General features: G+C 32.6%; 1 protein-coding gene across 1 annotated transcript; it reads right to left on the bottom strand.

Moving 5' to 3' along the window:
* Positions 1-3,896: 3,896 nt before the first annotated feature.
* Positions 3,897-5,618, bottom strand: LOC127115733 (protein DEEPER ROOTING 1). The gene is made up of 5 exons (XM_051047203.1): positions 5,532-5,618; positions 5,351-5,423; positions 4,829-5,247; positions 4,390-4,582; positions 3,897-4,128 (listed from the first exon to the last, which is right to left on the bottom strand). The coding sequence occupies exons 1-5, from the start codon at positions 5,535-5,537 to the stop codon at positions 4,109-4,111; spliced, it is 711 nt and encodes a 236-aa protein (XP_050903160.1). The 5' UTR covers positions 5,538-5,618; the 3' UTR covers positions 3,897-4,108.
* Between the last annotated feature and the right edge of the window lie 7,838 nt (positions 5,619-13,456).

Genomic DNA, 13,456 nt, shown 5'->3' with positions numbered 1-13,456 from the left:
TAAGGCTAGTTATCTAACATACTTTAATTGTTTCATTCGCTAATTGACTAGGGATAGTATAATTAGGAATTGTGACTTAGGAATTAACGAGCTTTGTTGTCTAGTCTGACGTTACAATTAGCTTGAGGGATTAAGGAATTGACGTTTAGGTTAGTGAGCTACAAGCCAAAGGATTGGGTATAGTGGTAGAGTTAATCTGTCGTGTAACGTTGTATTTATTGCATATTCGTTAATGCATGTTTCATCAATCAAGTAGAAATAGGGGACTTAATAATAAAACCACTCTGCCTTTCTCATAATCATTCTAAAAACTTCTCTCTTTTGTTTTCGACCAAAACAACCTAAAAAAACCCACGTTTACTGTTTTTGATTACATCACATAACATACCTTGTTGTAAGTTCCCAATCCCTGTGGAGACAAATTTACTTTTATTACTTCGGTAACAACATTAGTACACTTGCTAGTAATATTGTCCATCACATTGCAATTCATAAAGTTTTCCTGACACGAAGGGCGTTAAATGATGTATTGCTTAAAGCGTAAATAACGTTGAGTACTTCATTAGGCCATGTTTGGCTGCTTTATTTACAAAGCATGTTGTGCTAAGATGTGCGTGCTTTATTGGTAAGATGTTGCTCCCATTTGATATGGTTGTGTGTCGGGTCATGTTTACGATCGGACGACGTGGGGCCGACTAGATGTGGTTGTGCTTTAAATCACACTTATAATAATATGGCATTAGACTAGATAAATGCAGTTATGCTTTGAATTGAACATGTAATTATTTTGCATGAGACCGACTAGATGGGGATATGCATTGAATCATATTCATAGGGATGAGGCATAAGACCAGTTAGATACGGCTATGCTTTGAACTGTGCTCCTCAACATAGAGGATCATTCCTCGGCCAAGGGTAAAAGATATATGTCCCTTCTCTGAGGTAAAAGCTCGGATCGAGGTGGACGTCTCTGGGCTCCACCACTCACGTCTCTTGGATTGGCTAGACCCAAAGGGGGTGCATCAGCTACACATAAATGCATGTAATCTTTGACTAGGGGTATTTGATTGTTGTAGTCAGGCGTGCAAAGCACTTCCGACAACACCCTTGGGGAATTGGTTGTTATAGTCAGATGTGCAAAGTGTATATGATAGCTCCCCTGAATTCTTTAGGCACGCTCGGTGTAACATCCTACTTCCCGACTCAATAATTAATTAAATAAAACATGTAAAACACATATATCCTCCAAGTATGTTGCTACTCAACAACAATCAAACTCATATTTGAACTGCATAATTTAAAATTTAAATCATTTGATAAGAAGCATAAATCATAAAAATACTTGGCATTAAAAACCTCAACGATATTATTAGTTTGAAAAGTGGTTCACATCAGATAAATAGAAAGATATGCAACATAAAATAAATAATAAAATATCATATTCCCCTCGTGTTACATATCAAAGCTACTCCAACTATAAGACACGATCGACAAGCAAGTAAAGAGGTACAACACTGTCATCTACCTCAAGATCCTACTCAGGTACCTGATTGTATGTATTCCAGAGGAGCACAAACGTAATAACATAGAAAGGAGGTGAGAATATATTCAAATAATAAACGGTGTACCAAAAAATTAGGATAGATTCACACACCACAAAGTCATACACATATCAATATGAACCTCAATATCATGTATTCACATCTCACGCACATCACAATTAGACTCATTTGCACAAGAGTAATCATCATTACACAAACATCTAATTTTCACAACCATTATGTAATGCAATGCAACATCGACTCGACTCATGCTTGTCACGGTTCCCGCTCTGAATCGGACTCACAACTCAACTCTATATGCATGCGGTACTGACTCAACATTTGGTTCTTCATACAAATCGGGTTACAATCATATGTGAACTCTAAGCCCCAATTCTGAGCTCCAAGCCCGCACTAGTCCCCACTCTGAACTAACAAACACGTCTCTTTCACAATAATGATAACATATGATGCATGTCATATAACAATGCAATGACAACAATACAACAATAAATACAACCTCACTTTGATTGTAAACAATCATACAACAATAACAACATAACAATTACTACATCCTCATTTTGACCGCAATCAATCATGCGGCAATAACAACAACAACAACATAGCAACAAGTACAACCTCACTTTGACTATAAACCATCACGCATCCAATGCATCACCAATAGTTCTCACTCGAACAACTCGTCTCATCAATCATCAACAAGCATGTTCAATAAATCACGTAATTAAACTTGCATTTCATAACAACAACCCCATATCAAAAACATAGCCGCACACAATACCCAAATCATGTTAAATCATCTCAACATTGATTCATCATTAAGCACATATAATAATTCACATAATTATTCATATATTCACACATTTAATATACATCAACACATCATTCAAACATATCAATTCATCTCACAAGTCACTACCATGATGTAGCTCTATGCATTAGCTTTCCAACACCTAAAATTGCACCTCAGTCTGAGTCTAAAAACTCAAGTTATGATAATTTGAGTTGCAAACAACAACTCAGTGATGCCATCCTCGTCAAGAGAACACAACAACTCGCTAGGTGAAGCTCGCATGACAAAGCTCATCGGGCGAGGTCGTCTAGTCCTGCAGCACCAGAAACACGATTTTTGACCCTGCAGCTGCTCTGTAACTCCAAATTCCACCCGAAAACACCCAAACAGTTCAAAATTGATACATACATATTTACAACATATTATCATGTTGATTATCATCGAGTTAACATGTTATTCCATCATTTAATCACCAAAATCAGTTTCATCATAAGGCACAAAAACTCCTCAATTTCAACACAAGTATTTCATTCATGAGTAATTTAACATGAACAACAAACCACACAACATCAAATAGGAATTTTATATGAATTCATGGCATACAAACAAAATCATGTTCATTTAACTCATCACACAATCAATCAAAAGAGAAATAAGAAAACCTTATTGGAGGTTAAGGGAAACCTCTCAATCCTTTCATGATTAGGACATGCTTAAATGAGTAATCTTCCCCCTTACCTTGTAAATCCAGCAAAAGCAAGCTCTCACGAATCTTTAAGGTTTTCTCCTCCAAACCCTAACTCTCCAAAACTCTTGTTCTCCATTCTCCTCTTTTTTCACGTTCACTGACAAGTGCTCTAAAAATTTATTTTCTATATAATTTTCTAATTATATAATAATTTAATTAGTTTCCTCATAAAAACATAATTCATCACAAATATCGACACCAACCAAACACGTCATAAATCACGTAAATAATTATTTAAAGAATTTAATCAATTAAATCAAATCAAATAAATAAATAGACGCTTAATTAAGTCGGAGTGTTACACTCGGTGCTGTGAGATATTGATTGTTGTAGTCGAACGTGCAAAGCATCTCAGACAACACCCTTAAATTTTTTATCTTGGGATTCAATTGCGTCGGTTGTACCTCAGTTTCCTCGTTACTATATATAATCACAAAGGAACGAAACATAACCGATCAGATTTTCCGCCTCTTATTTTCGTAGTTGACCTCCCCTTTGGTTAGTCATGTCTTAGCGTGCGGAGGTTCCTACTTTGAAACTGATAGGTGAGGGAGACCATACTAATTTCCTTAGTAGTGAATCTTTTAAAGAGAATTCAAAAGCTCATACATAAGAATGCCATGTTTCCTAAAACAATAAATATAATTTTTAAGAAGATCGATTTTATTATCCAAAAAGAGATAATGACTCAATTTACTATCCGTTTGACTGCTATCGAGATTATATATATTCGTCATTCATCTGGTCAAAGAAAACAATTATATGAAGAAGAAAAAAAGTTAACAAAAGTTTGAGAAAAAAAAACTTGTTATAATTATCACCTTAATTTTACATATATACAGACATTAAGATGCATATATTTTCTGTAAGTAACTGGAATGCAATTTCTAACATTCATGTGTTAGAAAATGTATTTTAAAATACAAACATTTTCCAGAATAATCCTTGCTATTTTGCTATTATATCAATATCAATATCAATATGTAGTACATCAGAAGAAGTCATTTATATCTCAAGAACAATATCTGCAAGCATAAAAAATATTAAAATGTAGTATTAGTTATATACAAAGAAATAGTAATGCATTGTCATAATTGTTACAAGTGATTTTTGTGATAGTAAATAAACAAAAGTTAGCTTCATAATTTTTTTAAAAATCTCTAAATGTTTTAAAACAAAATCATTTTTTAAAAATCCAAAACAAACTCATCATTAATTTCCTTTGCTAATAAATTATTAACTTCAATTTTGATTCTAACAACATTGATTAAAAGTTAAGAACTCACATTCGGAATCTGTGTTAATCCATTTGCATCTTTTCTCTACAATATTATTAGGATTAAACTTTTCATCTTCTTCGTTCTCATCAGAGTCATTGTCAGATTCTGAAATTGAATTATTCTTAATATACTTTTTTACAACCATGGTTGAACATGAATCATGTGGATGAATCTTTTTGTGAAGTATTGCCTTCAAAATCTGTAATCAAAATTCACAAGCAAACCAAAATTAATATAATTTCCAAAACAAGGATTATAAAGTAACTAAATTGTGTTAGAAAAAACATATAAAAATAACTTATGCTATGGTATAAGTTATTTTTATAAATTTCATTCAAAAATTTATTTTCATAAAACTAATTTACTTATATTGAATTTAAATACATATCGATTTGATCGCAATTATAAAAATTGAAATCAAGAGCTTTAATGATTTTTCAATTACCTTCTCCATTCTAGACTCTGATGAGAGATGATCTTTGCACAAAGGAATAGTAGATGGCAATCCATTTCCACAAACAAACATCTTCTTAAGAAGAAAAGAAAGTGATTTTTTTGAAACGTCATTCTTACTTTTATCCAAACAATCCCTTGATCCTCTATTGTATATTAAATTGTTGCTTGTATATAAATTGTTCTCTTCCAAATTTATTTTCACTTCATTCTCAAAATTTTCATCTTCTCCAAAACATAACTCCTTTGAACAATCTTTAAAGGAATTATATGAATCTTCTTCATCAATATTTTTATTATAATCTTCTTTCAAATTGTTATTAATATTCCCAAATGTTCCAATTGCAAGTACTAGTGCCTCATCCCAATCATTGATCAAGTCTTGTCTATAAGACTCACTCAACATATAATCTGTTGAAAAAAAAATATTAATAAAATCTATTTATATTAATAGATAAATATAAATAAATATTATCGTCGATAATAATATAATATATATTATAAAAATGCTTACGGGTAGTGGAAATTGAGTTTGGTTTCATTTTCTCATTTGTGCCACTAAACCTATTTTGCATCCATTTAAAAATCTGCAAATAAACATGTATATTGTAAATATAATAAAACTAATTGGCAATGAATAATAATAATAATGTGAAAATATGATAATTAAGGGGGAGTAAATGAATCATGCTTACCTTCATATTTTTTTGTGAAGTGGTTTTGGAGGATTATTTAGCAAGGTAGAAGAAAAGGAAAGTTATTAGAATGTGCATGCACAGAGCTCAGAAGTGAAGTACAGAAAATGATGAGCTGCAAATGACTTTAAATAGACCAACTCAATTAGTGGTTCAAGTTTTCAAATAGTGACTATACGAATCCCCTCGATTTCATTGTCTTGTCTATTTTTTTACATCTACTCTTCCTAACCATGCATAATTAATTTCTTTTTTTATTTATTCACTTGTCACCTCAACCACAAGATATTTTTTTTAATGGTGGTATGGAAATGTAAAAATACTTGGTGGTAGAAAAATAGAGTCTTTGGTGAAGTGTGGGGGTTTTCATAATCCGACAGCCTTAAAAAAAATATCGTTAATCAAATTAAATTAAATTAAAAATTATACTATCAAAATCATGTGGCTCGATTCAATTTTTAGTTTGTATTTTGTGAACTCAATCAAAGCATATATATATATATATATATATATATATATATATATATATATATATATATATATATATATATATATATATATATATATATATATATATATATATATATATATATATATATATATATATATATATATATATATGGAGTGTGTGGTATCCCTAAGTTAGTAGGAATGATCAAAAGTCTATTAGTTTTATAACGGTTAGGATTTACCTGCAGCGGCGAGAGATCATATTCGTGATGTTTATGGTGGTGAGAGAGGGTCATCTCACATGAGGTGAAAGATTATTTGTTTATGTGTTATGCAGGTTAAGTTATTATCACTCCTCTATCCTTCTAGAGAAGAGGAATATATAGAGGTATTTGGGCTTATGGTTCAAGGAGCCCTCAAGAAGTGATAACCGCTCCTCCTTGACTAGGGAAAACTATTGACCGCCTATTTCATTGGGAGTTGTGGGATGCTTCCACATATTCAGTTAAGGACTAGATAACGATACTGAAACACCCACATATAATATATATCTATAAAATATATTATACATAGTGTAATTGGTACCGATACACATAAGAGTCTATCGACAACATTATATATACATGTCCTAATTAAATAATAAACATAAATGACACATGATATACAAAGGTGTCTAAACAAAACTAAGATCTAAAAATAGAGTCCACATGATCCATTGTGGAAAAGTGTAATTCAAAAAGTCTGGTCATCAAAACATCATCAAGCAAGCTTATCCTTGCCTTTTACCTTGCACAAAATTACCTGAAACAACAACAATAATAGTGATGTGAGATGATAATCTCAATGAGTTCCCATATCTTATGGGTTCACTTGACTCTAAAGGGATCTCTTATCGATTCTTAACTTAAGCCATTTCACTTCGTTCTACTTGTGCACACTTAAACAATAGAATAAGGACTCAAACATCTAAGGGAATTTATGTTTCGTATCGAAAACACGTAACATTAGTTCACATAACTCAATGAATCTCTATTTGGGAATGCACAACAAAGTATCTTTTCCCGGTCGATCCTACGTCTAGGACAATGGATACGGTCACAGATCTCTACTTCCTCATAAATTTCTCCTCGGCCGATCCGAATCCATAGATTATGGACACGAGTCACGATTGCCCGCGCAACAAGGATTGTCTCCCCGCCCGATCTGAATCCACGAATTATGGTCACGGTTCAGGGACTTTCCCATAGCATGAAATAAATTTCCCTAACCAATCTAAATCTATGGAAATATTGACATGGGTCATAGTATCCACCAGATAATCATTCATCTTCCTGATTACTATTATATATAAGTCTCGAACTCGGGATACACACGAATATGGGTTATTCCCAAATACACGATTGATTCATTAATCACCAAATGATTAGTCTCATCAAACACCATGTAATCATATTACAATCACCATGGGTTGATATCATAAATAACAGGTGATTCTATCACAATCACAATATTAAAATGTGTTTCCATACAAACTATTTGAATCGCAACCATCATATCATTCTCCATCCATGCCTTCGACATTCTCGTATATGGGACGACTCACCTCTAGTGACTACTCGTTCACGGATGCACACTGAGACACCTCTTACATTCGAGTACCCAACCTAAGTTATTTACCATAATCGAAGTCATCTTTCTAATTCCATTCACCTAGATATAACTCTAGTTTACTCTCACTTATCATCATGGAACTTGCTGTATACATTAATCATTCAATTCATACACATCATAACATGATTCATGAAACACACAATAAGTTCATTACCATTAACCAAATAATATTTGGAACACAAATGCAGTTTCTCTTTATCAAAATTTAGAGCATTATACTAGTTTTCCAATGCATCCGACCTCGCATCAGTCGGAGTTACGATTCCCATTTTATGGGGGGAATATGGAAACAAAGTACTTTTCAAAACATCGGAACCCTTGCTAAGCGAGCTCCAGGCGAGGCGAGGCAGAAAGCTCAAAGTTGTATATTTCCTCTTCCTCACTTAGCGAGCTCAAAACAAGGCGTCCAAGCAGGCTCTCTGTTAGCGAGCTCCCAATGAGAGAATCCAAAATGTCATTTTCCTTCAAAAGTTCATGTCTCGATTAGCAAGACATGTCCTCACATAGCGATAATTGCATAACAACTTCTGCATTGGAACTGATACGCTTTCTTAGCGAGCAATTCCCTCTCCAAGCGAGAACTCCAAAAAAGAGCCAGTAAGAAAACATAACAAAGTGAGAAACAAGCATCAATCAACAACACATAACATCATGATGCACAATTCAATACCAATTATCATGGGTTTTCACATGCAAACATGTAAAACACAAGAACTTAATGCATCAACACTAATTTCATGCTCATAACAAAGCACACAAACCCTAATTCCCCTTTCATTAATTTTTCCCCACCAAAGCTATGTCTAACTAGGAACCCACCTTGAATCAAGGAGATGATAAGATATGGAGACACATTTTGATGATCCAAGCTCTTGACTCACTCTTCCAAGATTTTTTTCTTTTTCCTTTCTTCTTCTCTTTTTCTTCTTCTTTATATTCACTTCTTTTCTCAACTTATCTTCTTTCTCTTACTAACAAATGGTAAGTGATTGGTAAGAGTGAGGAGAGAAAATATCTTAAATTGAGATATTTCTTATAGTGAGCAATTGAAAAATTATAAATGTTACCAAAATATTCCTTCTTTCACAAATTAATAAAGGTAAATGGAATTGAATAATAATTAAACTCATATGAGTTCAATAATTACCCTATTTGTCCAAACTGATAAAGAGTAGAGCACTTAAGAGAACATGGGATATTACATCCCCCTTAAACAAAATTCATCATCAAATTTAAAAGATTTACCTGGAATATATAAGGGTAAGCTTCTCGCATCTCGAAATCTAACTCCTAAGTAGCTTCGCCCAGGTGCGATCCTTCCCAAAGAACCTTGACAAGAGGAATCTCTTTGTTCCCTAATATCTTAGTTGCATGATCCATAATTTGTCTGGGTTGAGGTTTGAATAAAACATTTTCTTCTATCTGAACGGTATCTGGAAGAATAGGCTAAAGAGAGTGGGGAATGAATCTTCTAAGTTGAGATATATAGAATACATCATGCAAACTAGAGAGTGAGAGTGGTAAGGCTAAAAGGTATGCTACTTCACCGATCCTTCCAATGATCTGATATGGTCCAACATACCTTGGACTCAACTTCAATGACTTGAAAGGTCCTTTCAATCTCAACCTTGGAGTAACTTTAAAAAATACATGGTCACCTTCTCCGAATTCCAACGGTCTCCATCTATTGTCCGTATAACTTTTATGTCGATCTTGTGCCTTCTTCATTTTCTCGTGTATCATCATTATCTTTTCAGTTGTCTCTTGGATAATTTCTAGTCCTAAAATTCCTTTATCACCAACCTCCTCCCAACAAAGGGGTGTTCGACATCTCCTTCCATAAAGAGATTCATACGGAGCCATACCAATGCTAGCATGATAACTATTATTGTATGCGTAATTCAATCAATGGTAAAAGATCTTTCCAATTTCCTCCACTTTCAAGCACACATGCCCTTAGCATATCTTTCAAAGTTTGAATTTTCCTCTCGGTCTGATCGTCCGTCTGAGGGTGAATAGACGTACTTAAACATAACTTCGAACCCATAACATTTTAGAGTGCTTCCCAAAATCTTGAAGTAAACTTCGAGTATCTATTTGATACGATACTAGAGGGAATACCATGCAACCTCACAATTTCCACAATAAATAATCTTGCAAGATGAATAGCTTTGTACATGGTTTTCGCGTCTAGGAAGTGAACTGACTTAGTTAATATATCCACAATTACCCAAATTGATTCGTAACCATCTTGAGTACACGGTAAACCTATAACAAAGTCCATGGAAATAATATCACATTTCCACTTCAGGACTTATAATGGTTGCAACAATCCACATGGTCTTTGGTGCTCAATTTTCACTTGTTGACATACTACACATTCAACTACATATTCAGTGATAGTATTCTTTATACCAAGCCACCAATAATCCTTTCACATGTCTTGATACATTTTAGTTGAACCTGGATGAATGGTAAACATACTTTTATGTGTCTATTCTAAGACCATCCTTTTCAACTCTATAACTTTTGGAAGATATACCCTTTGGTTAAACAAAAAAATCCCAATTGCGATCCGAGTAAAACCAGGTTGAGTTGACATTGCCTGCAACTCCTCATCCAACAATTAACTCTGACGAATCCTTTCCCTCAAATCAAAAGTAACATTCAAATTTCCCACCATCACACCATTCCGAGTCCATGCAAATTGGAGTCGAGATTCCAAAACGTTTCTAATAGATCATATTCCAACATCATCAATTTGGCTTTAAGTATTTCCTTCAGATTTAATGCATCTACCACCTTATTCTCTTTACCAGGATGGTAATTCAATTCAAAATCAAAGTCCTTCAAGTATTCCATCTATCTTTTATGCCGCATGTTTAACTCTTTCTGATCAAATAGGTACTTCAAGCTCTTGTGATTACTGAACATTTCAAAATGTACTCCGTATAAATAATGACGCCACACCTTCAAGTTAAACATAATAACTTATAACTCGAGATCATGCGTTGGATAGTTCTTTTCATGAGTATTCAGTTGTCAGTATACATATGCCACCACTTGACTGTTTTACATCAGAACTCTGCCTAACCCTTTTTTGGAGGCATCACAAAATACTTCATATGGTTTACCAGAATCTAGAATTATCAGCATAGGTGCGGTAGTTAACTTTTCCTTTAACTTGGAGAAACTTTGTTCACACTCTGAATCCCATCTAAAAGGAATTTCCTTCTGAGTGAGATAAATATATTTATCACCGGGGTTCACATCAATATCATAGTTTCATAGAAAATGATGAGATTCTTCGAAAATGCTAATTAAATATGCAATATGAATTGTTGAGATTATAAGTTTAAAAGTTTTGAGGAATGAGATTTGATTTGGAGGTTGATTTGAGTCAAGATCTAATATGGTTCTAATAAAAAAGAATATAACACTTGATTCGAGTTGAGAATAAATTTGATTCAAGTCAAGAGATTTTAAAATCTGCAACGACTATATTTGATTCGAGTCAAGGGATTATGTGAATAGAGTGACATACATATAACTGAAACGAGAAATACAAAATTTTGACTCAATCCAAATTGGCTTGTAACTTGAATCACAAGTTTAAGATTCTTTCTTGATTCAAGTCATGCCTTCCCCTAACTCGAATAAGCCAACATCAAAAGAAAATTAAAAATTAATTTTTAATTAAAAACTTAGATGCTAAAATAAATTTTAATGCAAAATTAAAATTTAATGAAAATAAAATTTTAATGCACTTGAAAATGATGCAATTTTTTTTAATGTAGATGAAAAATATTTTGATGCAGATGAAAAATATTCTATGAATGATCATGATGCAATGATATATATTATGCACATATAACACAACCAAATGATCACACATAAAAAATAAATTCTTACACATAACAATTAACATGTCAAACAACATTCATAATTAAGATAAATCAAGCACAACAATAATAGAATAAGGAATTAAAACAACCATACCAATTGCGATGATTTAGAATCTAACATGTTGAATAAGAAAAGTTACTAAATAAAAAAACTTATATAGAAAAAGAACAATAGGGTCAAATATAGTTGGATACATCTTCCTTCACTTTCCTTGAGGATCAATCAACAATAAACACTTGTCTTGTTTTAAGATTATCAAACATTCTTGCACTAGATATCAATAAAGTAATACATGTATCGACTTGGAGTTAGGTCATTAAGGGTTAGTACAATGATCTTTAGGTACCCAATTCATGACTCCACTTGGAAATTTTATGTTCCTAATTTGAAATTGGAGTCTTATATGACCTTTTTCACAATAGTTATGACACACAAATTTAGGAGAGTAATTTTTTCTATTCTTCCTAGTGATATATGAATTCTTTTTAAAACTTTGCCTTTTATCACTTGGACTCATAAAATCAATACTACGTGATTTATGAAGTTGTGTTAGTTATCCGTTTAAATTTTCAATTTCAAGCTTTAAACTAGGACATGAACCACACTCTACTACATCAACCTTTTCTATTAAAGTTTGAGAAATACACTTGGCCATTAACAAGAGGTGCATGATAATCTTTTATTGGTTCTAAAGAACTTTTAAGTTTTAAAATTTCTCCCTCAAGTTTCAAAATATTTTTCTTTTGAGAGTAATTTTTCTTAAATATTTTAGAGTATTATCATGCATTTCATGAAAAATCTAAGACAACTTAATATACGAAGTTGAAAAAATAGATGTCACATTGTCTTAGTTGTTTTACAATACGAAATCAAGAAATACACATTAGAGCTCAAGGAGGAAATTAGTATATTTTTAGCTTTCAAATCTTAAAAGTTTTTCTTATTCTCTTCATCATTCTAGAATTTGGGGGTGTTTATTAAATTCAGTGTCACCGATGATACTTTTTGGGACAAAAGAACCATCCTTAATAGCCACCCAAAACATTTTATCTACTAACACTAAGTGAACAAACATGTCCTCCCTTCAGTACACATAGTTTTCTCCCTTGAAAATGCATACTCTATTATACACCCCTCTGAGATCGTCCTTGCCAATATTCATAACTTTTAAAGTTGCAAGACATGATCAAAAGTCAGCTCTTGATGCTAATTGTTCAGTTGAATATGGGCATAAAATGGTTTAGAAAGAGGGGGAAGTTTTAATAGACCTTCCACAACAAAATTTGTTTCAACTTTTTCCCTCCATAATCAGAGTTTTAAAAATTACGCAAGAGCTCAAGTTTTGAAATGATGCGTAAGTGACTAATTGCACGATTTCCCTAATGAGGAGAAAATACAATGAAAATTAGAATAAATAAATTTCTAACAAACAATATGCCAATTAATCAATTTAGATTTGCAATGAGATATTTGAATACAATTTTATTAATTGAATTAAGAATTTAATGTTACAAGTTTGTACAAATATAATCATCAGAGAGAATGTTTAGTAGAAAAGATATAACACAAACCTATGCTTAAACATTAAAGCACTATCAATAGTAAACCTAACATAGAATTATAGAAAAGGGTAAATATCAAAGCTGAAAACTTAGAGCAAACTAATAAGAGATACAAATCTGAATCATGATTTTTCTTTTGTTGTACACAACTCACTAGGCTGCAAATCCTTCAAGATCTTCACTCGATCTTAAGATAACTACATTTTTAGAATCAAAACACTCCAATATTTTTTTTGTAGCAATCTTCACTTGATCCTACTGGAATTCTCTTGTTCAAGTCTTTAAACTAATGAAGGAGCTAAAAACTCCAAAGTTTCGTCCGTAACGATCTTCACC

The sequence above is a fragment of the Lathyrus oleraceus genome, chromosome 1, assembly GCF_024323335.1.
Source record: "Lathyrus oleraceus cultivar Zhongwan6 chromosome 1, CAAS_Psat_ZW6_1.0, whole genome shotgun sequence".
Taxonomy (NCBI): domain Eukaryota; kingdom Viridiplantae; phylum Streptophyta; class Magnoliopsida; order Fabales; family Fabaceae; genus Lathyrus; species Lathyrus oleraceus.
Note: the sequence above shows the minus strand (reverse complement) of the source record. Positions and strands in the feature narration are given on the sequence as shown.

Coding starts and splice junctions, on each gene's coding strand:
- LOC127115733 (XM_051047203.1), bottom strand. Junction 4,583..4,828: donor CAGAGTCTAGAATGGAGAAG/GTAATTGAAAAA, acceptor TTTTGATTACAG/ATTTTGAAGGCAATACTTCA. Junction 4,129..4,389: donor GATTAACACAGATTCCGAAT/GTGAGTTCTTAA, acceptor TTATGCTTGCAG/ATATTGTTCTTGAGATATAA.